Source organism: Rana temporaria, chromosome 11 (assembly GCF_905171775.1).
Source record: "Rana temporaria chromosome 11, aRanTem1.1, whole genome shotgun sequence".
NCBI classification, from domain to species: domain Eukaryota; kingdom Metazoa; phylum Chordata; class Amphibia; order Anura; family Ranidae; genus Rana; species Rana temporaria.
In genome coordinates this window covers 128589938-128614405 of record NC_053499.1, presented here as the reverse complement: position 1 = coordinate 128614405, position 24468 = coordinate 128589938, and the positions used below count along the sequence as shown (strand labels likewise).

Genomic DNA, 24468 nt, shown 5'->3' with positions numbered 1-24468 from the left:
GATATATGAGAGATCTTCTAAATACTGTTTCTCATCAGCAGCAGTATATAGCAGTCTTGTGACTTCTATCAGTGTCTGATTAAAGCTTGTAGGAGTTTTCATTCTCCCCTGATTGTCCTGAGAGGATGCAGGACCCCTGACCCTCTGTCTGTACAGTGCTGATTGGCCCTGTGCTGATCACATGCACTCTCCCAAGAAAAAAAAAAACATGTGAGTATGTGCAGTTTGGCCCCTAACCTCTGTAATATCCAGAGATGGTTTAAGGACTGTGGAAGAAGGGGAGGAACAGAGAAGACAAAATCAAACAGCCTTTTTTACACAATGCAGAGGATTAACCTCTTAGGTTCCACAGTGAGTATAACAAGCATGCTTTACTGCATATACATAGGTAGATTCACGTAGGGGCGCCTAACTTTAGGGCGGCCTAGCCTAGTCTTTTTAGGCTACACCGCCATAAATTAGTTAGGCTAGTAGTGATTCTCAAACCACTTACCTGCTAATTTTCGGCGGCGTAGCCTAAAACGAGCGAGCGTAAGGGCGCCTAATTCAAATGACTTGGAGGGGGGCGTGTTGTATGGAAATGAGACTTGACCTCACGTTTTTTGACGTTTTTGACACTGCGCATGCGCCGGGCGACTACATTTCCCAGTGCGCATTGCGGCTAAGTAGGCCGTACGGGCCTATTGATTTCGACGTGTACGTAAACGACGTAAATCCCGATTCGCGGACGACTTGCGCAAACTACGTAAAAAATTCGAACCTCGCGGCGGGAACGGCGGCCATACTTAACATTGTTATTCCACCTCCTAGGTGGAATAACTTTAGGCGGCCTATCCCTTACGTAAACGACGTAATGCGACGGTGTAGGCCTGGCGTACGTTCGTGAATCGGCGTATCCCCTCATTTACATAATCTACGCCGGCCGCAATAGAAGCGCCATCTAGCGGACAACAGAAACATTGCAAGCTAAGATAGAACTATCTTAGCTTTGTTTAAGTGTATCTCTGTTAGAGAATACACTTAAACAAACGCCGGCGTAGATTCAGAGTTAGGTCGGCTTATCTACTGATAAGCCGGCCTAACTCTTTGTGAATCTACCTAACAGACTGATATTACTGTTGTGGGTTTAGTGACACTTGTGCAGGGTGCTGTATGTAAGAAATAATACACTGTTAAAAAGCAATAAATGCAAATCCTGGTTATTTTAATGCATTTGTGTATTTCTTTTTGTGACAGACATCGACCCTTTGAAACGGGACACATTAGTAGTGAGAGGTCACAGGCCCCAGCCAAGCATCGACATCATTTTAAAATCCAGCAATCTCCCACAAAGTCAGCGCACGGATCTGAGTCGGCTCATCGACCTGTGCTGGCATCAGGACCCCAGCATGAGGCCAACAGCTGCTAGTAAGTTTGGGATCTTTTTTCACAATAACTTTTGATAATGTCATATAGACGTTAGTGCAGTAACCTATTTCAACTAATTTGAATGTATTCTGTCTGTACTGTGCTAGCAGATCTCAGTATCAGTTGTAAATTAGATTGGAACACTGTCTGCCCTAGCAGAAGTTAAAGATTTAGAAGTTGTGTGTGTGTGTTAAATGAGTTGTAAAGGCAGAAGGTTTTTTATCTTAATGCATTCTATGTATTAAAGCGGAGTTCCCCCCAAAAGAGCCCCTCGCCCCCTGACAATTAGCATGTCATTTTTTTGGGTACCTTGTTTGCGTGGGACTACTGACTGTTAGTGCTGGCCTTGCCTTTCTAATTGAGTTGCTGCTGTGAAGGGGTAAAAGAAAGCTAGCAACACAATTGTAGGCACTTGTACTATTTGTACATTTAATGGCTTTTCTGATTAGCGCATAACTCCATCAATTGGTGTTTATATGGAATTCTTGAGTTCAGTCTCATATTTAAGGCTATGTTCACACTTTGCGCACGTGTTTCTGCACTCCGCTTGTAGGGCAGCTCATTCATTTCAGTGGGCTGTCATGCACAGAAACCACCACACCTCCATGCACAGAAACCACCACACCTCCATGCACAGAAACCACCACACCTCCATGCACAGAAACCATCACACCTCCATGCACAGAAACCACCACACCTCCATACACAGAAACCACCACACCTCCATGCACAGAAACCACCACACCTCCATGCACAGAAACCACCACACCTCCATGCACAGAAACCACCACACCTCCATGCACAGAAACCATCACACCTCCATGCACAGAAACCACCACACCTCCATACACAGAAACCACCACACCTCCATGCACAGAAACCACCACACCTCCATGCACAGAAACCATCACACCTCCATGCACAGAAACCATCACACCTCCATGCACAGAACCTCCACACCTCCATGCACAGAAACCGCCACACCTCCATGCACAGAAACCACCACACCTCCATGCACAGAAACCATCACACCTCCATGCACAGAAACCATCACACCTCCATGCACAGAAACCACCACACCTCCATACACAGAAACCACCACACCTCCATGCACAGAAACCACCACACCTCCATGCACAGAAACCATCACACCTCCATGCACAGAAACCATCACACCTCCATGCACAGAACCTCCACACCTCCATGCACAGAAACCGCCACACCTCCATGCACAGAAACCACCACACCTCCATGCACAGAAACCATCACACCTCCATGCACAGAAACCATCACACCTCCATGCACAGAACCTCCATGCACAGAAACCACCACACCTCCATACACAGAAACCACCACACCTCCATGCACAGAAACCACCACACCTCCATGCACAGAAACCATCACACCTCCATGCACAGAAACCACCACACCTCCATACACAGAAACCACCACACCTCCATGCACAGAAACCACCACACCTCCATGCACAGAAACCATCACACCTCCATGCACAGAAACCATCACACCTCCATGCACAGAACCTCCACACCTCCATGCACAGAAACCGCCACACCTCCATGCACAGAAACCACCACACCTCCATGCACAGAAACCATGCACAGAAAGCGCCACACCTCCATGCACAGAAAGCGCCACACCTCCATGCACAGAAACCACCACACCTCCATGCACAGAAACCACCACACCTCCATGCACAGAAACCACCACACCTCCATGCACAGAAACCACCACACCTCCATGCACAGAAACCACCACACCTCCATGCACAGAAACCATCACACCTCCATGCACAGAAACCATCACACCTCCATGCACAGAACTTCCATGCACAGAAACCACCACACCTCCATGCACAGAAACCATGCACAGAAAGCGCCACACCTCCATGCACAGAAAGCGCCACACCTCCATGCACAGAAACCACCACACCTCCATGCACAGAAACCACCACACCTCCATGCACAGAAACCATCACACCTCCATGCACAGAAACCATCACACCTCCATGCACAGAAAGCGCCACACCTCCATGCACAGAAACCATGCACAGAAACCACCACACCTCCATGCACAGAAACCACCACACCTCCATGCACAGAAACCATCACACCTCCATGCACAGAAACCATCACACCTCCATGCACAGAAACCATCACACCTCCATGCACAGAAACCACCATACCTCCATGCACAGAAACCATGCACAGAAAGCGCCACACCTCCATGCACAGAAAGCGCCACACCTCCATGCACAGAAACCACCACACCTCTGTGCACAGAAAGCACCACACCTCCATGCACAGAACCTCCATGCACAGAAACTGCCACACCTCCATGCACAGAATCTGCCACACCTCCATGCACAGAAACCACCACACCTCCATGCACAGGAACCACCACACCTCCATGCACAGGAACCACCACACCTCCATGCACAGGAACCATCACACCTCCATGCACAGGAACCATCACACCTCCATGCACAGGAACCATCACACCTCCATGCACAGGAACCATCACACCTCCATGCACAGAAACCACCACACCTCCATGCACAGAAACTTTGCATAGAAAGCGCCACACCTCCATGCACATAAACTGCCACACCTCCATGCACAGAAACCGCCACACCTCCATGCACATAAACTGCCATACCTCCATGCACAGAAACCGCCACACCTCCATGCACAGAAACCGCCACACCTCCATGCACAGAAACCGCCACACCTCCATGCACAGAAACCGCCACACCTCCATGCACAGAAACCGCCACACCTCCATGCACAGAAACTGCCATACCTCCATGCACAGAAACCACCACACCTCCATGCACAGAAACCACCACACCTCCATGCACAGAAACTTTGCACAGAAAGCGCCACACCTCCATGCACAGAAACTGCCAAACCTCCATTCACAGAAAGCGCCACACCTCCATGCACAGGAACACAGAGTTTCTGTGCATGGAAAACATGCACTCCTGACAGGTACAAAGCATGCACCTAGCCTAAACTATTTTATTGCTTGTAGTTATGACTATTTTCTGTATACTTCTTTCATCCTCAGAGTGTTTGTCCCAACTACGCGGCATTCTGCAGACTTTTTCTGTTGAGGAGAGTAAGCGTGAAATGGACAATTTTGTTATAAAAAAGGTGAGACCTGTTCTTATGTGTAAACCTGACATCTGTTTTTCATTGGTTGGCACCACGACTCACTGTATACAGTTCTCTTAAAGTGGTTCTGAAGCTTTTTTTTTATATATATAGTAAAATAACAAAATGATTACACTTACCTGCTCTGAGCAGCCACAATTCTTCTCTTCTCGGGTCCCCCGCCGGCACTCCTGTTTCCTCCTCTTAATCCAGTGCTCCCAAAGAAAGCCACTTCCCATGGTGGCACTCATGCGGGCTCGCTCCTGAGCCCCGCTGCCTGCACTGCAATTTTTCCAAATGACAATTTTTTTTTTTTTTTTTGCATTTTAGTGTAAATGTGAGATCTGAGGTCCTCTTAAGAGGTCCTGTCATGCTTGTTTTCTATTACAAGGGATGTTTACAATCCTTTTAACCTCCTTTTAACCTCCTTACAACCGCAGGCGGAATCCCCTGTTGTTCTGACAGGACGTCATATGACGTCCTGTCATTAAAAGCTGCTAGGGAGCGCGTTACTGGGAACACAGTGCGCGTGCCCGGCGGCCGCGATGGCCGCCGGGCACCCGCGATTGCCCAGTAACTGAGCAGGAAAGTGGAGCTCTGCGTGTAAACACAGAGCTCCACGTCCTGTCAGGGAGAGAGGAGACCGATCTGCAGGGCCGCTGATAGGCCAGTACAGCTGGTCCTGTTGTACCGGGCCCGGCCAGCAGGGGGGCCCGGCAACCTGATCAGATAGATAATTAAATATAAAAAAAAAATCCCAACATCATCCCCCGTACGCCCCAGTTACCCAACCCCCCCCCCCCCCAACCCGCCACGTTTCGATTTTACGTTTTTTGTTTTTCCTTCACGCTCGCTAATTGAACTATTCGGTAGCGGCAGGGAAGGGACTTTTTTCTGTATTTCGGGCGCGGAAGAGGTATTCTTCCGCGCCCGCTCCTTGTGATGGTTCAAGTCCCGGTGCATTGCCGTAGTGACGTCCTCCCTGGCGCCGCGGAGTGTTTCCTTCAGGCGGAGTGAGTCTCTCTGCGTGTGAAGTACCAGTGGGGTCAGGCGAGCAGCGGCGGCAGAGGTTCCCATCTATGATCTAACTGACCTTCCAGTCCAGGCAGCAGCAGCCATCAGGAAAGAAGTGACTCGGACCCAGGCAGCTAAAAATGACACAGGTGTGTGCTGGGGGGGGGGGGGGGGATTCAAGATCTCCTTCTACTACTGCAGCAGCAGCGTGTATACATTATGGCATCGGCATGGGTGGCTCTGTCTGCCCATAACGCATGTGCTGCCTGCAGAGACAGTGCCACCCATGCAATGCCGTAATGTGCTGCAGACAGTGCCACCCATGATGCTAATGCCATAACGCATGTGCTGCCTGCAGAGACAGTGCCTACCCATGTGGCCAATGGCATTATGCCATTGGCGGCATGGGTGACACTGACAGCAGGTAGCACATGCATTATGGCATTAGCGTCATGGATGGCACTGTCTGCAGCACAGTATGGCATGGGTGGCACTGTCTGTAGGTAGCACATGCATTATGGCCCATAACACATGTGCTGCCTGCAGAGACAGTGCCACCCATGCTGCCAATGCTGTATGGTGCTGCAGACAGTGCCACCCATGCCGCCAATGCTGTATGGTGCTGCAGACAGTGCCACCCATGCCACCAATGCTGTAATGTGCTGCAGACAGTGCCACCCATGCTGCCAATGGAATTATGTCATTAGCGGCATGGGTGGCACTGTCTGCAGCACAATATGGCATTGGCGGCATTGCATGGGTGGCACTGTCTGCAGTACATTATGGCATTGGCGGCATATGTGGCACTGTCTCTGCAGTACATTATGGCATTGGCATGTCCCGCTGTCAAGTCGCTAGGCCCTGGGGCGGGGCCAGGGGTGGGGCTGAAGGAGTGGCCAGGGGCTGGACCAGGGGTGGAGCTGAAGGGGGCCCCGTCAGGTAGGCTGTACGGGGCCCCATGATTTCTATCAGCAGCCCTGCCGATCTGTGTCTCTTGTACATAGGGACACAGATCGGTCACCTCCCCCAGTCACCCCCCTCCCCCCACAGTTAGAACACTGACTAGGCTACACATTTAACCCCTTCCCCGCCCCCTAGTGGTTAACCCCTTCCCTGCCAGTCACATTGCATATTTATAGCACTGTTCACTGTATAAATCTGAATGGTCCCAAAAATGTGTCAAAAGTGTCCGATGTGTCCGCTATAATGTCGCAGTCTTGAAAAAAAATTGCAGATCGCCGCCATTCCTAGTAAAAAATAAATTTAAAAAAATCATAATTATGTCCCCCTATTTTGTAGGCAATACAACAAACTATACGGTTATTGCGATTTTTTTTTTTTTTTTTTTACCAAAAATATGTAGAAGAATACGTATCGGCCTAAACAGAGATACAATTTTTTTTTTTTTTTTTAAATGGGATATTTATTATAGAAAAAAGTTAAAAATATTGTGCTTTTTTTTTCAAAATGTTCGCTCTTTTTTTGTTTATAGGCAAAAACTAAAAACCGCACAGGCGATCAAATACCACCAAAAGAAAGCTCTATTTGTGGGGAAAAAAAGGACGTCAATTTTGTTTGGGAGCCACGTCGCACGACCGCGCAATTGTCAGTTAAAGTGACGCAGTGCCGGAAGCTATAATTTAGTCTGGGCAGAAAGGGGGTGTATGTGCACAGTAGGCAAGTTGTTATTAGGAATAAAAGTGACCAAAATGTTATTCATTTTTGAATACAGTGTTAAAATAAAAAATAAAATAAAGTAAAATAAATAAGAAAAATATTTTTTTTTTTAAAGCGCCCCGTCCCCACGAGCTCGCAAGCAGAAGTGAACACATAAGTGAGCAGCACCTGCATATGAAAACGGTGTTCAAACCACACATGTGAGGTATCGCCGCGATCGTTAGAGCGAGAAAAATAATTCTAGCCCTAGACCTTCTCTGTAACAAAAAAAATAAAATCTGTAGAATTTTTTAAACGTCGCCTATGGAGATTTTTAAGGGTAAAAGTTTGTCGCCATTCCATAAGCTGGCGCAATTTTGAAGCGTGACATGTTGGGTATCAATTTACTCTACGTAACATTATCTTTCACAATATTAAAAAAATTGGGCTAACTTTACTGTTGTCTTATTTTTTTATTCAAAAACACATAAAGCATTGATATGACCACCATTTTATTCTCTAGGGTTTTAGAAAAAAAATTATAATGTTTGGGGTTTCTAAGTAATTTTCTAGCAAAAAAAAATTGTTTTTAACTTGTAAACAACATATTTGAAAAAGAGGCTCTGTCCTTTAAGTGGTTAAAGGGGTTGTAAAGGAAAAAAACATTTCCTAAATAGCTTCCTTTACCTTAGTGCAGTCTTCCTTCACTTACCTCATCCTTCCATTTTGCTTTTAAATGTCCTTATTTATTCTGCGAAATCCTCACTTCCTGTTCTTCTGTCTGTAACTCCACACAGTAATGTGAGGCTTTCTCCCTGGTGTGGAGTGTCGTGCTCGCCCTTCCCTTGGACTACAGGAGAGTCAGGACGCCCACCAACACACAGCTCCTTTCTCTATCTGTAACGTAGAGAGCGTCCTGACTCTCCTTTAGCTCCCTGGTGTGGAGCACGACACTCCACACCAGGGAGAAAGCCTCGCATTACTGTGTGGAGTTACAGACAGAAGAACAGGAAGTGAGGATTTCTCAGAAGAAATAAGGACATTTAAAAGCAAAATGGAAGGATGAGGTAAGTAAAGGAGGACTGCACTAAGGTAAAGGAAGCTATTTAGGGAAAAAAAAATTCCTTTACAACCCCTTTAAGTAATATGTAATTTTGCATAACCTCTTATGGAGGCGCAGCGTACCGTTTTAACGCTGCGCCTCCGTAAATTACCTGCGCTACGCTTCATTCACGAAGCAGTAGCTCCGTAATTTGCGTGGGCACTTCGTAAAACTGGCCGGCGTAAGCGCGCGTAATTTAAATGATCCCGTAGGGGGCGTGGATCATTTAAATTAGGCGCGTTCCCGCGCCGAACGTAGTGCGCATGCTCCGTCGGGAAACTTTCCCAACGTGCATTGCGGCAAATGACGTCGCAAGGACGTCATTTGCTTTAACGTGAACGGCGTCCAGCGCCATTCACGATTCACATACACAAACAACGTAATTTTCAAACATCGCGACGTGGGAACGACGGTTATACTTAGCATTGGCTGCCCCTGCTAATAGCAGGAGCAGCCTTACGCGGAACCCGACGAACGCAAACAACGTAAACTGCGTACGCAGGGCGCGCGTACGGTTGTGAATCGGCGTTAGTATGCAATTTGCATACTCTACGCTGACCACTACGGGAACGCCACCTAGCAGCCATCGTAAGAATGCAGCCTACGATACGACGGCATAAGAGCCTTATGCCAGTCATATCTTAGTCTGCAGTCGGCGTAACGAGCTTTCTGAATACAGAAAAGTCGTTACGCCGGCGCAACTAAGCAATTGCGCTGCGTAACTATGGTTACGCAGACGCAATTGCTTACTGAATCCACCCCATTGATTTCTAAGAACTGAGATGTAAACAATTGATAATAGACAGACCTAAAGAAAATAAAACTGTATACATGTTGTGCTTTGTGATAACATGCAGTGGTCATAGTTTTACTTATGATGAAATCGGCACAATTACTATAAAAGCTATTAAAAAATACTGACTGTAATATCTATTTCTTCCAGGAGATGGCAATGCAGGACTGCCAGTCCCAGACACGCACAGTGGAATTTCATATCAAATACCTAGATGTAAGTAGTTTGAGAGATTTGCTTAACTTTAAGACCCCTTTCACACTGAGGAGTTTTTCAGGCGGTACATCGCTAAAAACAGCGCTGCTATACCGCCTGAAAAACTCCTGCACTGCATACTCAATGTGAAAGCAGGAGGGCTTTCACACTGAGGCGATGCGCTGGCGGGAGAGAAGATCTGTCTCGCAGTTTCCACTCTAATTCATCCGAAAAGTGTTCTGTCGGGTTGAGGTCAGGACTCTGTTCAGGTCAGTCAAGTTCCTTCACCCCAAACTCGCTTATCCGTGTCTTTATGGACCTTGTTTGTGTACTGGTATGCACTCATATTGGAACAGGGAGGGCCATGCCCAAACTGTTCCCACAAAGTTGGGAGCATGAAGTTGCCTTGGTATGCTGACTCCATAAAATGGTTGTAAACCCAACCAGACAATTTGCACCTACAGGTAAGCCTAGATTAAGGCTTATCTGTAGGTGCAAGAAATATCTCCTTAACCTACACGGAGATATTTTCAGAAAACACTGCACCGATGTCTACGGCGTATACGCGCCAGACAATGGCGCAGGCGCACTGAGCGTGCTGGTTTTCTAAATGGGATAATGCCGGAAACCCGCGCATGCTCGGGGATCGTGCCGTTCCCGCGTGCATGCAGTGCCGGTCCTTTTCCTTCACCGTCCCTACTTGTAAAGGAAATCGTCCTACTTAGTCCCAGCTTGTTTTCACAAAGCTGACACAGAGGAGCACAGTAAAGGCAGCTCACACGAGGGGTGCACATGCACCTAGTAGCCAGAGGTGGCAGTAAAGAGCTTGATGTCTGAGCTCAATGACACACAGAGCAGCAGAAGCTGCGAGATCATTTCTATAGTGCACAACACGGCTCCCCTTCACCCGTCCTGCCTTCTACTAGCCCAGGTGGGCCCCTTATAGTTGTATCGGCTGTGCCCCCTACCCAAAAGTGCAGAATCATGTATGTATACATGATTCTGCACAGAGTGGCCATCCTGTAGCAGTAAAGCTACGATAGGGCGGTCGCTAACTGATTAAGGTATGTTGATAGTTCTGATTTAAGAATAGTGGGGTTGACTTACTAAAACTGGAGAGTGCAAAATCTGGTGAAGCTCTGCATAGCAACCAATCGGCTTCCAGATTTATTTTTATTTTTTGTCAAAGCTTAATTGAACAAGCTGAAGTTAGAAGCTGATTGGCTACCATGCACAGCGGAACCAGATTTTGCACTCTTCAGTTTTAGTAAATAAACCCCAGTATGTCTATGGCTGTACATTAGAGACATCATTGTTGTAATGAGAATTTTGTATTTCCCCAAATTTTTTGTAAAGACAAAACTTTTTGTTATATATAGTTTCAGATACAGTATAAAATGGTTGTTATGTGTGTCTTAGCTGAATGGATTCGCCCTCATTTTTGGTCCTAATCAGTGGCGGTTCGTCCATAGAGGGCGCTGGAGCGCTGCCCCCTCTGGCTCTCACCGCCACTGAGTCTAATAACATAGATTTATGCATTGCACGAATCTATGTTATTGTCACCGCTGCCGCTGTTCTATTCAGATGGCCGTACATGAGGCGCCGACTATCTGAAAAACGGCAGCTGGTTGGCTGTACGGAAGTGCCTATCAGAGCCAGCGGCTCTGATAGGCTTTCCGAGTACAGCCCTCGGGTCCCCGGAAGATTATCCTCGGAACGCACGGGGTGTGCGTTCCTTGGATAAGACTGACAGGCGTCTCAGCCAATCAGGTTGGCCGGTTCTGGCTACCGGTAACCTGATTGGCTGAAGCGTCATCGAGGGCAGGAGAAGACATTGAGGCGAGGGTCGAGGACGTGGATGGCTGACTCCAGTAAAGGTAAGTGCCGGGCGGGGGGGGGGGGGGGGCACAGCGGCGACGAAGGGCACAGTGACATCAATGGGGACAATTGGCACAGCGGCATTAATGGGCACAGTGGCGACAATTAAAGGGCACAGTGACGACAATAGGCACAGTGGGGACAATGGGCACAGCAGCATGAATGGGCACAGTGGCGACAATTAAAGGGCACAGTGACATCAATGGGCACAGTGGCGACAATTAAAGGGCACAGTGGTGACAATTGGCACAGTGGCGACAATTGATGGCACAGTGGCTGTGTTTGATGGCATGGCACAGTGACTGCATTTGATGGCATGGCACAGTGGTGACAATTGATGGCACAGTGGCTGCGTTTGATGGCATGGCATAGTGACTGCATTTGATGGCATGGAACAGTGGTGCGAATTGATGGCACAGTGGCTGCGTTTGATGGCATGGCATAGTGACTGCATTTGATGGCATGGAACAGTGGTGCGAATTGATGGCACAGTGGCTGCGTTTGATGGCATGGCATAGTGACTGCATTTGATGGCATGGAACAGTGGTGACAATTCATGGCACAATGGCTGCGTTTGATGGCATGGCATAGTGACTGCATTTGATGGCATGGCACAGTGGTGCGAATTGATGGCACAGTGGCTGTGTTTGATGGCATGGAACAGTGGTGAAAATTGATGGCACAGTGGCTGCATTTGATGGCATGGCACAGTGGTGACAATTGATGGCACAGTGGCTGCGTTTGATGGGCACAGTGATGTTGCAATATTTTGTTTTTTTCGTTTGCGCCCCCCCAAAAATTTTGAGCACCAGCCACCACTGGTCCTAATGACCTCTGGCTCTAGTACAAAAAAGTATGGAACAATTTTTTTGGAGTTGTCACAGAAACAGGAGGTAAGAGGAAAACTCTTCTGGTGTGAGGGGCAATTTCTTCTCTTCCTTCCGCTTGTCCTGATCACTGCAGAACAGGAAAATCCCACGAGAACTGCAGTTTTGGAGTTGCTCTGATCCAATCGTCCAGCCATTACAATTTGGACCTTGTCAAAGTCGCTCAGATCCTTGCGTTTGCCCAATTTTTCTGCTTTCACAACATGAACTTCAGGGACATGATCACTTGCTGCCTAATATATGCCACCATCTTTCAGATGCCAATGTAATGAGATAATGAATGTTGATCGGTGTATCTTTGTTCTCTACTTGGAGATGTGACAAAGAATAATAGTTTGTTTGTTCTTTGCAGGATTGCTGGTTAACAAGCCATAGGAACAGAACTCAGAGTACCCCTGAGGAGGGCACTAAAGTATCACCACTTTGTTCCGGGAAAAAAGAAAAACGCAGTGGTAAGAATACAAAGTAAACACGCTAATTTACCCAAAGTATCAGCTAAAACCTCATGGTACCTCTAGATGTCACCATTGTTGTGGCTTATGCTGGTCCAGGTGCTGCTCATCTCCTCTGGAAGTTCTTCTTCCATACTTGTGTGGCTTGTTCATCCACATGTGCAGTATGACATCACTGGGCAGAGATGAGCAGCGCCCGGCATCATAAATAGCCAAGGGTTGGCTGATTTAAAGTCCAACTCTCGGAAAATGAAAGTGTATTTCCACTTTTGTAGCCAAACTGGGATAACAACTACCGGTACTTTATATTTGTTGCATGTCTCCATTAACATGGCATACCTTATAAAATACATTTAACCACTTCACGGCAGGATCACGTATACAGTTGCAAGAAAAAATATGTGAACCCTTTTGGAATTATATTGATTTCTGCACAAATTGGTCATAAAATGTGATCTGATCTTCATCTAAGTCACAACAATAGACAATCACAGTCTGCTTAAACTAATAACACACAAAGAATTAAATGATACCATGTTTTTATTGAACACACCATGTAAACATTCACAGTGCAGGTGGGAAAAGTATGTGAACCCTTGGATTTAATAACTGGTTGAACCTCCTTTGGCAGCAATAACTTCAACCAAACGTTTCCTGTAGTTGCAGATCAGACGTGCACAACGGTCAGGAGTAATTCTCGACCATTCCTCTTTACAGAACTGTTTCAGTTCAGCAATTTTCTTGGGATGTCTGGTGTGAATCGCTTTCTTGAGGTCATGCCACAGCGTCTCAATCGGGTTGAGATCAGGACTCTGACTGGGCCACTCCAGAAGGCATATTTTCTTCTGTTCAAGCCATTCTGTTGTTGATTTACTTCTATGCTTTGGGTCGTTGTCCTGTTGCAACACCCATCTTCTGTTGAGCTTCAGCTGGTGGACAGATGGCCTTAAGGGGTTGTAAAGGAAAAAAAATGTTTTCATAATAAGCATCCTTTACCTGCAGACATTCCTCTTTTCACTTCCTCATTGTTCGTTTTTGCTCAGAAGTTGCTCTATTTCTCTGTTTTGTTCACTTCCTGCTTGTCTGATTTTACTAACCACCGTGAAGGGAGGCTTTACTGCGGTGGTCAGTAATGTGCTCGCCCCCTCCTGGGAACTACATCTGTGTGGCAGGATGCTCTCTACGTGTTAGAGACTTCATGGAGGTGTAAATTACTGGGCGTGCCGCAATGCATACTGGGAAATGTAGTTCTTACATGAACGAGCGCCGCAAACCAGGAAGTGAATGAGAGAACAGAAACTAGAAGGAGGTGATATAGATGAAGGAATTTAATAGGTATTTACTTAGAATCATTACACTATTCTGTCTGTCTACCTTAATTTTAGGCAAAAAAAAAATTCCTTTACAACTACTACTTCTCCTGCAAAATGTCTTGATAAACTTGGGAATACATTTTTCCTTTAATGATAGCAATCCGTCCAGGCCCTGACGCAGCAAAGCAGCCCCAAACCATGATGCCCCCACCACCATACTTCACAGTTGGGATGAGGTTTTGATGTTGGTGTGATGTGCCTTTTTTCTCCACACATAGTGTTGTGTGATTCTTCCAAACAACTCAACTTTGGTTTCATCTGTCCACAGAATAGTTTGCCAGTACTGCTGTGGAACATCCAGGTGCTCTTGTGCAAACTGTAAACGTGCAGCAATGTTTTTTTTAGACAGCAGTGGCTTACTCTGTGGTATCCTCCCATGAAATTCATTCTTGTTTAGTGTTTTACGTATCGTAGATTCGCTAACAGGGATGTTAGCATATGCCAGAGACTTTTGTAAGTCTTTAGCTGACACTCTAGGATTCTTCTTCACCTCATTGAGCAGTCTGCGCTGTGCTCTTGCAGTAATCTTTACAGGACGGCCACTCCTAGGGAGAGTAGCAGCAGTGCTGAACTTTCTCCATTTATAAACAATTTGGGCCAGATCCTCATAGCGAATACGCCGGCGTATCTACTGATACGCCGGCGTACTTTCAAATTACCCGCACCGTATCTTTAGTTTGAATCCTCAAACCATAGTTACGACGGCATCTGGGTTCGATCCGACAGGCGTACGGCTTCGTACGCCTTCGGTTTGTAGATGCAATACTTCAGCGTCCGCTGGGTGGAGTTTGCGTCGTTTTCCGCGTCGGGTATGCAAATTAGCTTTTTCCGACGATCCACGAACGTACGCGCGGCTGTCGCATTCTCTTACGTCGTCTCTAGTCGGCTTTTTCTGGCGTATAGTTAAAGCTGCTATTTTGCGTCGTATAGATAGACTTTCATCGTTCCCGAGTCGAAATTTGAATTTTTTATTTTGTTTTCGTAAGTCGTTCGTGAATAGGGATGGACGTAAGTCACGTCCTAAGTTAAAAAAATGACGTTGTTGCGACGTCATTTCGCGCAAAGCATGGCGGGAAATTTCGAAACGGAGCATGCGCAGTTCAATCGGCGTGGGGACGCGCTTCATTTAAATGAATCACGCCCCCTAATCGCCAATTTGAATTTCGCCGCCAGAAATACACTACTCCGCCGTAACTTACGGCGCGAAATCTTCCTGGATTCAACTTAAAGCCAGGTAAGATACGGCGGCGTAGCATATCTCTGATACGCTGCGCCTATCCATTTCTATGTGGATCTGGCCCTTTGTCTTACCGTGGACTGATGAACAGCAAGGCTTTTGGAGATACTTTTATAACCCTTTCCAGCTTTATGCAAGTCAACAATTCTTAATCGTAGGTCTTCTGAGAGCTCTTTTGTGCGAGGCATCATTCACATCAGGCAATGCTTCTTGTGAAAAGCAAACCCAGAACTGGTGTGTGTTTTTTATAAGGCAGGGCAGCTGTAACCAACACCTCCCATCTCATCTCATTGATTGGACTCCAGTTGGCTGACACCTCACTCCAATTAGCTCTTGGAGATGTCATTAGTCTAGGGGTTCACATACTTTTTCCACCTGCACTGTGAATGTTTACAAGGTGTGTTCAATAAAAACATGGTAACATTTAATTCTTTGTGTGTTATTAGTTTAAGCAGACTGTGATTGTCTATTGTTGTGACTTAGATAAAGATCAGATCACATTTTATGACCAATTTGTGTAGAAATCCATATCATTCCAAAAGGGTTCACATACTTTTTTTTGCAATTGTATATACATGATCCTGCACTTCTGGATAGCGGGCGCGAGTGCTTGCATCTGCTGTGATTATTCACAGCGGGAGCCAATGGGTGGGTACGGTGGACCCGATGTCCACCGACATCCGCCGATTACTCGGTACACAGGCAGAACAGCAGTCTGCCTATGTAAACAAGGCAGATCGCCCTCCTGTAAGTAGGGGAGACATGGATCCTCTGTCTCTTCAAAGCAGGTACATGGATCCATGTCTTCCCCTAGTGCAAGCACCTTCCACACAGTAAGAAAACACTGGCTAGGCACACATTTAACCCTTTGATCGCCCCTGATGTTTAACCCCTTCCCAGCCAGTGTCATTAGTACAGTGACAGTGCATATTTTTAGCACTGATCACTGTATTAGGTGTGTTAGGGTTATGTTTTGGTTCATTCACACCTGTGTATTTTAATGTGTGTTTTTTCCAATGAATAAAAATGCATGTGTCAAGAAAATGCATTGATTCCAATGGGGTTGCTCACATCTGCATGCTGCATTGTAAAAAATGAGGCATGCTCAATTTTATGTGCATTTACCTGCGTTTTCTGGCCCATTAAATTCTATCGAAGTGAATGAAAACACTATGGGCCAGATTCTCATAGACTGGCGTATCTTTGCGGCGGCGTAACGTATCTGATTTACGTTACGCCGCCGCAACTTACATGGGCAAGTGCTGTATTCTCAAAGCACTTGCTCCGTAAGTTGCGGCGGCGTAGCGTAAATCGGCTGGCGCAAGCCCGCCTAATTCAAATGTGGAAGGGGGCGTGTTTTATGTTAATCAACTGTGACCCGACGTGATTGACGTTTTTCACGAACGGCGCATGCGCTGTCCGTGGAAATCTCCCAGTGTGCATTGCTCCTAATACGCCGCAAGGACGTATTGGTTTTGACGTGGATGTAAATGACGTCCAGCCCCATTCACGGACGACTTACGCAAACAACGTAAATTTTTACATTTTCAACGCGGGAACGACGACCATACTTAAAGCGGGGGTTCGCCCTGTTAAAAAAAAAAAAAAAGTTTTTTTTTATTAGACAATTAAATTCGGCATCGTAGCGCGAGCTACGGTATGCCGGTCTTACATTTTTTATGCCCGTACTCACCGTGCTATCGTTGATTGAAGAATCCGGGGAATGGGCGTTCCTATGGTGAGAGAAGGTGATTGACGGCCGGCCCTGGCACGTCACGCTTCTCCGGAAATAGCCGAAATAGGCTTGGCTATTCACGGCGCCTGCGCATAGCCTGTGCGCAGGCGCTGTGAATAGCCGAGACCTACTCCGGCTGTCTTCGGGGAGCGTGACGTGCCAGAGCCGGCCGTCAATCATCCTCCCTCTCCATAGGCACGCCCATTCCCCGCGGGAGTCAGAATCTTCAATCAACAATAGCACAGTGAGTACGGGGATTAAAAATTTAAGACCGGCATACCGTAGCTCGCGCTACGATGCCGAAAGTAATGGAATAATGGGGTGAAGGAGGGTGAACTACCGCTTTAACATTGGCTGCACCTCATAGACCCAGGGGCAACTTTACGCCGGGAAAAGCCTAATGTAAACGTTGTAACTTTACTGCATCGGCCGCGCGTACGTTCGGGAATTTGCGTATCTAGCTAATTTGCATACTCGACAGAGAAATCGACGGAAGCGCCACCTAGCGGGCAAAAAAAAAATTGCAGTTAAGATCCGACGGCGTAAGAGACTTATGCCTGTCGGATCTACTGAATATCTATGCGTAACTGATTCTAAGAATCAGTTGCATAGATACGACTTCCGTGACCCGCTGGAGCTCTCTTCCCCACAATTATACAGTATTACAGAAACACACACATTGTACATTATATGCTACTATAATAGAGTGGATTATAGGATTTTACAAGCATTTTAAACTAGTGCTTATTTTCGGGGTAGGGCTTATATTGCAGGCCTTCTGGAAATTAACGCTACGTCTTATTTTCGGGGTAGGTCTTATTTTCGGGGAAACCCGGTATAATTGAGTTTTATAAAATTTCACTACAAAAGTGGAAATATGCTTTAAAAACAATCCCTTGCAGTGGGGCTTCACTCGCACTGCAACTGTAGATTGCTTATTTAGGTCTAGGGCAGTGGTCATCAAACCTGGCCCACTAACAGGCCAGGTTTTATGTATTACCTTGGGGAGATGCAGTCTAGAATACTGCAGTCACTGAGGAGCAAATGATATCAACTGTGATGTATTTCAGTTATCTTGCAAACCTGGCCTGTGAGGCCCCGTACACACGACCGAGTTTCTCGGCAGAATTCAGCCAGAAACTCGATCGGAGCTGTATTCTGCCGAGAAACCCGGCCGTGTGTACACTTTCGGCCAAGGAAACCGACGAGGATCTCGTCGGGCCAAATAGAGAACATGTTCTCTATTTCCTCGTTAGTCAACGGGGAAACTTGGCTCGCCGAGATCCTCGGCGGCTTCACAATGAACTCGACGAGCAAAACGATGTGTTTTGCCCGTCGAGTTCCTCGGACGTGTGTACAGGGCCTTAGTGGGCCCTGCAGGACAGGGTTGATGACCACTGGTCTAGGGGACATAGAAAAGAAGATCTTACTCGATCTTCTGCTTCTCCACGCTGCTGGACTGGTCCTGGCAGCATCTTCTTCCCGATGCTTCGACCGTTTGAGGGCCTAAAGTCATGAAACCCAATATAGGGTCCATAGCCCTGTGTTGGACATGATGACGCCAAGGGACAGTACACCACCGGATCATGTGATAGCTCCATCTGCTGGGGAAATAAAGGACTGGGTATGTTAAAGGGTCACTAAAGGATTTTTTTTAAGCTAAATAGCTTCCTTTACCTTAATGCAGTCCTGGTTTCATGTCCTCATTGTTCGTTTTTGCTCTGATGTTGCTGTAATCCTTCTCTGTTCTGGACACATCCTGGTTGTCTGTTTCCTGATGAAAAAAGTCATGTGGAGTGGCCATTCCAGGGCTCAAGTCCTGCGGGAACGCGTGGGAACGGAGTTCCTGCACTTTTTTCACAGCGGGAACGCAGTTCCCTTTGCAGGACTAGAGCAGCCGAGCCGCCCGAGCCAATCCTTCACTAAGCGGCGATGCCCAGCTCGAGTCACTGTCAGGGGCAGGCAAACCTTAGTAATCCTTTATGTTACTGGCCGCTTCCTGTATATGGATTCATCGGGTAGTGTGCGGGTATTCCGTCACTTCCTCGATGCCGCAATGTCTCTTGGGAGCTTTTGTCATTGTTCCCAGGAGACATTGTGGAGGTCTGCCGCGAGTTATCATGGGATTTAGAAAGAACTTGCTTTTAGTAATTATGCATATGAGCGTATCATTTTTTTTTTTTTGGTGGGGGAGTGGATCTTGGGTGGGAGTTCCCACACTTTTTCCCCAGGACTTGATCCCTGGGCCATTCCATTGCAAGGGAAGAGCATGGTGCCCCTGCCCAGGAGAAGAAAAGCTTCTTTGTGTTTTTTACATTGTAAATGGATTTATAGGTATCTGAAGACTTTTAAACCTCAACTTTTGCCTCAGCGTTCCCTGGAGGCACTTTGCTCGTTCTGCTAATGAATACTTATTTTCCAAGTTCAGTAACACTCAGCATCATTCAAGCAACAACTGTGAACCCAAGCTGTTAATGAGAAAACTCATGGGGGTGTAGCGTCACACAGCCTGGGCTTACAATACAATGTTGCATATAATAAGGACATACATGGCAAACTGAGCACTATTCTATTCAGCAGTTAAATTAACCACTTAAGCCCCGGACCATATTGCTGGTCAAAGACCAGAGCACTTTTTGCGATTCGGGACTGCGTCGCTTTAATTGACAATTGCGCGATCGTGCGACGTGGCTCCCAAACAAAATTGGCGTCCTTTTTTCCCCACAAATAGAGCTTTCTTTTGGTGGTATTTGATCACCTCTGCAGTTTTTAGTTTTTGCGCTATAAACAAAAATAGAGCGACAATTTTGAAAAAAAAAATATTTTTGACTTGTTACCATAATAAATAAGCCCCAAAAATATATAAAAAAATGATTTTTTTTCCTCAGTTTAGGCCGATACGTATTCTTCTACATATTTTTTGTAAAAAAAATCGCAATAAGCGTTTATTGATTGCTTTGCGCAAAAGGTATAGCGTTTACAAAATAGGGTGTCGTTTTATGGCATTTTTATTAATATATTTTTTTTACTAGTAATGGCGGTGATCGGGGATTTTTTTTTCGGTACTGTGACATTATGGCGGACACTTCGGACACTTTTGACACATTTTTGGGACCATTGGCATTTTTATAGCGATCAGTGCTATAAAAATGCATTGATTACTATAAAAATGCCACTGGCAGGGAAGGGGTTAACACTAGGGGGCGGGGAAGGGGTTAAGTATGTTCCCTGGGTGTGTTCTAACTGTAGGGGGGGTGGACTCACTAGGGGAAATGACTGATCGCTGTTCATACATTGTATGAACAGACGGTCAGGCATTTCTCCCCTGACAGGACCGGGAGCTGTGTGTTTACACACACAGCTCTTGGTTTTCGCTCTGTAACGAGCGATCGCGGGAGTCCGGTGGCGTGCGCCCCTATTGGCTGCTCGGCGATATGACGTATAGCTACGTGCTCTCGCCAAGCAGAGCCGACCTGCCGCCGTATAACTGCGGCGGCTGGTCGGCAAGCAGTCAGCTGACTGGAACAGAGGACCCTACCTGTCATGTGACCATGCAGAATAGTATGAATGGTGGAAATGGGGAAGAAGGGTGGGATGAGCTTTAAATAAAAGGCTTCACCTATTCCAGCATGTATCCAACATGTAGGATGTACTGGAACTAGATAGAGTCCAGAGAAGGGCGACAAAGCTAATAAAGGGACTGGAGGACCTCAGTTATAGGGAACGATAACAAACATTAAATGTATTCTTCCTAGAGAAGAGACACTTGAGAGGAGATATGATAGCGATATAGAAATGGTGACTCTAGTATAGGGAGGAAACTATTCCGTTTCAGAGAGCTTAAGAAGATACATGGCCACTCAATGAATTTAAAGAAGTGATATGGGGGGTTTTTGATATGGGGGCTCTGTGATATGGGGGCTCTGTGATATGGATGCTCTGTGATATGGGGGCTCTGTGATATGGGGGCTCTGTGATATGGATGCTCTGTGATATGGGGGCTCTGTGATATGGGGGCTCTGTGATATGGGGGCTCTGTGATATGGATGCTCTGTGATATGGATGCTCTGTGATATGGATGTTCTGTGATATGGGGGATCTGTGATATGGGGGCTCTGTGATATAGGGGCTCTGTGATATGGGGGCTCTGTGATATGGGGGCTCTGTGATATGGGGGCTCTGTGATATGGATGCTCTGTAATATGGGGGCTCTGTGATATGGGGGCTCTGTGATGGGGGCTCTGTGATATAGGGGCTCTGTGATATGGGGGCTCTGTGATATGGGGGCTCTGTGATATGGGGGCTCTGTGATATGGAGGCTCTGTGATATGGGGGCTCTGTGATATGGATGCTCTGTGATATGGGGGCTCTGTGATATGGGGGCTCTGTGATATGGATGCTCTGTGATATGGGTGCTCTGTGATATGGGGGCTCTGTGATATGGATGCTCTGTGATATGGATGTTCTGTGATATGGGGGATCTGTGATATGGGGGCTCTGTGATATGGGGGCTCTGTGATATGGGGGCTCTGTGATATGGGGGCTCTGTGATATGGGGGCTCTGTGATATGGGGGCTCTGTGATATGGGGGCTCTATGATATAGGGGCTCTGTGATATGGGGGCTCTGTGATATGGGGGCTCTGTGATATGGGGGCTCTGTGATATAGGGGCTCTGTGATATGGGGGCTCTGTGATATGGGGGCTCTGTGATATGGCGGCTCTGTGATATGGGGGCTCTGTGATATGGATGCTCTGTGATATGGGGGCTCTGTGATATGGAGGCTCTGTGATATGGGGGCTCTGTGATATGGGGGCTCTGTGATATGGAGGCTCTGTGATATGGATGCTCTGTGATATGGGGGCTCTGTGATATGGCGGCTCTGTGATATGGGGGCTCTGTGATATGGATGCTCTGTGATATGGGGGCTCTGTGATATGGAGGCTCTGTGATATGGGGGCTCTGTGATATGGGGGCTCTGTGATATGGGGGCTCTGTGATATAGGGGCTCTGTGATATGGGGGCTCTGTGATATGGAGGCTCTGTGATATGGATGCTCTGTGATATGGATGCTCTGTGATATGGATGCTCTGTGATATGGATGCTCTGTGATATGGCGGCTCTGTGATATGGGGGCTCTGTGATATGGATGTTCTGTGATATGGGGGCTCTGTGATATGGAGGCTCTGTGATATGGATGCTCTGTGATATGGATGCTCTGTGATATGGATGCTCTGTGATATGGATGCTCTGTGATATGGATGCTCTGTGATATGGATGCTCTGTGATATGGGGGCTCTGTGATATAGGGGCTCTGTGATATGGGGGCTCTGTGATATGGAGGCTCTGTGATATGGAGGCTCTGTGATATGGATGCTCTGTGATATGGATGCTCTGTGATATGGATGTTCTGTGATATGGGGGCTCTGTGATATGGAGGCTCTGTGATATGGATGCTCTGTGATATGGATGCTCTGTGATATGGATGCTCTGTGATATGGATGCTCTGTGATATGGATGCTCTGTGATATGGCGGCTCTGTGATATGGGGGCTCTGTGATATGGAGGCTCTGTGATATGGGGGATCTGTGATATGGATGTTCTGTGATATGGATGCTCTGTGATATGGATGCTCTGTGATATGGATGCTCTGTGATATGGATGCTCTGTGATATGGAGGCTCTGTGATATGGAGGCTCTGTGATATGGAGGCTCTGTGATATGGATGCTCTGTGATATGGATGCTCTGTGATATGGATGCTCTGTGATATGGATGCTCTGTGATATGGATGCTCTGTGATATGGATGCTCTGTGATATGGAGGCTCTGTGATATGGAGGCTCTGTGATATGGATGCTCTGTGATATGGATGCTCTGTGATATGGGGGATCTGTGATATGGCGGCTCTGTGATATGGATGCTCTGTGATATGGATGTTCTGTGATATGGGGGATCTGTGATATGGGGGCTCTGTGATATAGGGGCTCTGTGATATGGATGCTCTGTGATATGGAGGCTCTGTGATATGGATGCTCTGTGATATGGATGCTCTGTGATATGGGGGATCTGTGATATGGGGGCTCTGTGATATGGAGGCTCTGTGATATGGAGGCTCTGTGATATGGATGTTCTGTGATATGGGGGCTCTGTGATATGGAGGCTCTGTGATATGGAGGCTCTGTGATAAGGATGTTCTGTGATATGGGGGCTCTGTGATATGGGGGATCTGTGATATGGGGGCTCTGTGATATGGAGGCTCTGTGATATGGAGGCTCTGTGATATGGGGGCTCTGTGATATGGGGGATCTGTGATATGGGGGCTCTGTGATTTTATATATTGGTGTGTGGGTGCCTTTTAAAGTCCACTAGATACAATATTTTGCTCAGTTTCATCCTTGGTTCTCCTAATTATGGCCGGTGGCACTTGTTTATACAGCCCCTCTAATATATTGTAGGTTAAATAATCAGCTAGAAATTGAAGGAAGTATACATTTAAATTTTGGTACAGAAGCTTTGCGAGTTCACATTTTAAAATAATCACCAAGTAATAATAATATGAATGTTTACTGATGATTTTTCTTGACAAAAGTTATACAGTATATTATTGTCTTGTGACATATAGAATTTTATTTTTAATTATGTTTACATTTATTCAGCATTTTGTAGTTTGGCTATATTTGTGCATGTGCCTGGATGCAATTATGTTGAAAACATTTTTTTTATTTTTTTTCCTTTTACATTTTATAGTAAACACTTCTAACCTGTCAGGAGTTTTTCATATGAGTTCACTGTACTTTACCCTCTATTCCTCAGCCAGCCTTCCAGTTACAACTCCTACGAACGGTAGTCATATGCTTACAATGGGACATCATCCAAGAACAGAAAGGAACAGTAGGGTCAGCTGGACACATGTGGAGCCAGTAGGTAAGAACTCGAGTTTCCAAGAATATAAGCCACATGCTCAGGGTAATGGATGCTGGCTCAAGAACAAGGGGTATTTTAAGGTAAAATAAAAAAAGAGAACAAGAGATGGAGGAGAAAGAGCCCATAGAAAAAATTCTGTCCCAGCTGTCATTCTTACAGTGAATTCCAATTAGAATATATGTATTATTGGCTATTGGGCTACAATAATATTTTCCTTTTGAGTTGCTGCACTTTACACTTTTTTCTTTCTCTTTGTATTGAAAATGCATTATTCTTCATTCTATAGAAATACAATGACTACAGGCACAGTACAGAACCTCTTTGCATTCAATCAAATTTCAATTTATAGGTATAACCCTCTTTTTGGGGGGTGGTTATGAGAAATGGCTCTCCCCAAATAGGATATAGCACTAAACCTGTAGGTATATAAGAGAACAAGAACCTTCATTAAGTGGAAGGCCTCGTACACACGTCCGAGAATCTCGTCAGAAAAAACCCGTAGTTTTCCTTGACGAGACTCTGTACCAAGTCAAATGTATCTAAGTGTTTGCAGTGATTTCCATTCAACAGAGAACTCAAGATACCAATCGGCTCTTTCGGGGGGTTGCGCCACATTTGCATTTTAATTCTTCCTGGCAGGGCT

At 46.4% G+C, this 24468-nt stretch overlaps 1 protein-coding gene across 1 annotated transcript in view; it reads left to right on the top strand.

Moving 5' to 3' along the window:
* The window catches only part of LOC120917661 (receptor-interacting serine/threonine-protein kinase 2-like), a 76918-nt gene that overhangs the window by 51687 nt on the left and 763 nt on the right, over nt 1–24468 (top strand). The window contains exons 7-11 of the mRNA XM_040329114.1: nt 1237–1407; nt 4495–4580; nt 9296–9361; nt 12458–12557; nt 23715–23825. Of these exons, the coding sequence (XP_040185048.1) occupies nt 1237–1407; nt 4495–4580; nt 9296–9361; nt 12458–12557; nt 23715–23825 (534 nt within the window). The remainder of the gene's footprint in view (nt 1–1236; nt 1408–4494; nt 4581–9295; nt 9362–12457; nt 12558–23714; nt 23826–24468) is intronic.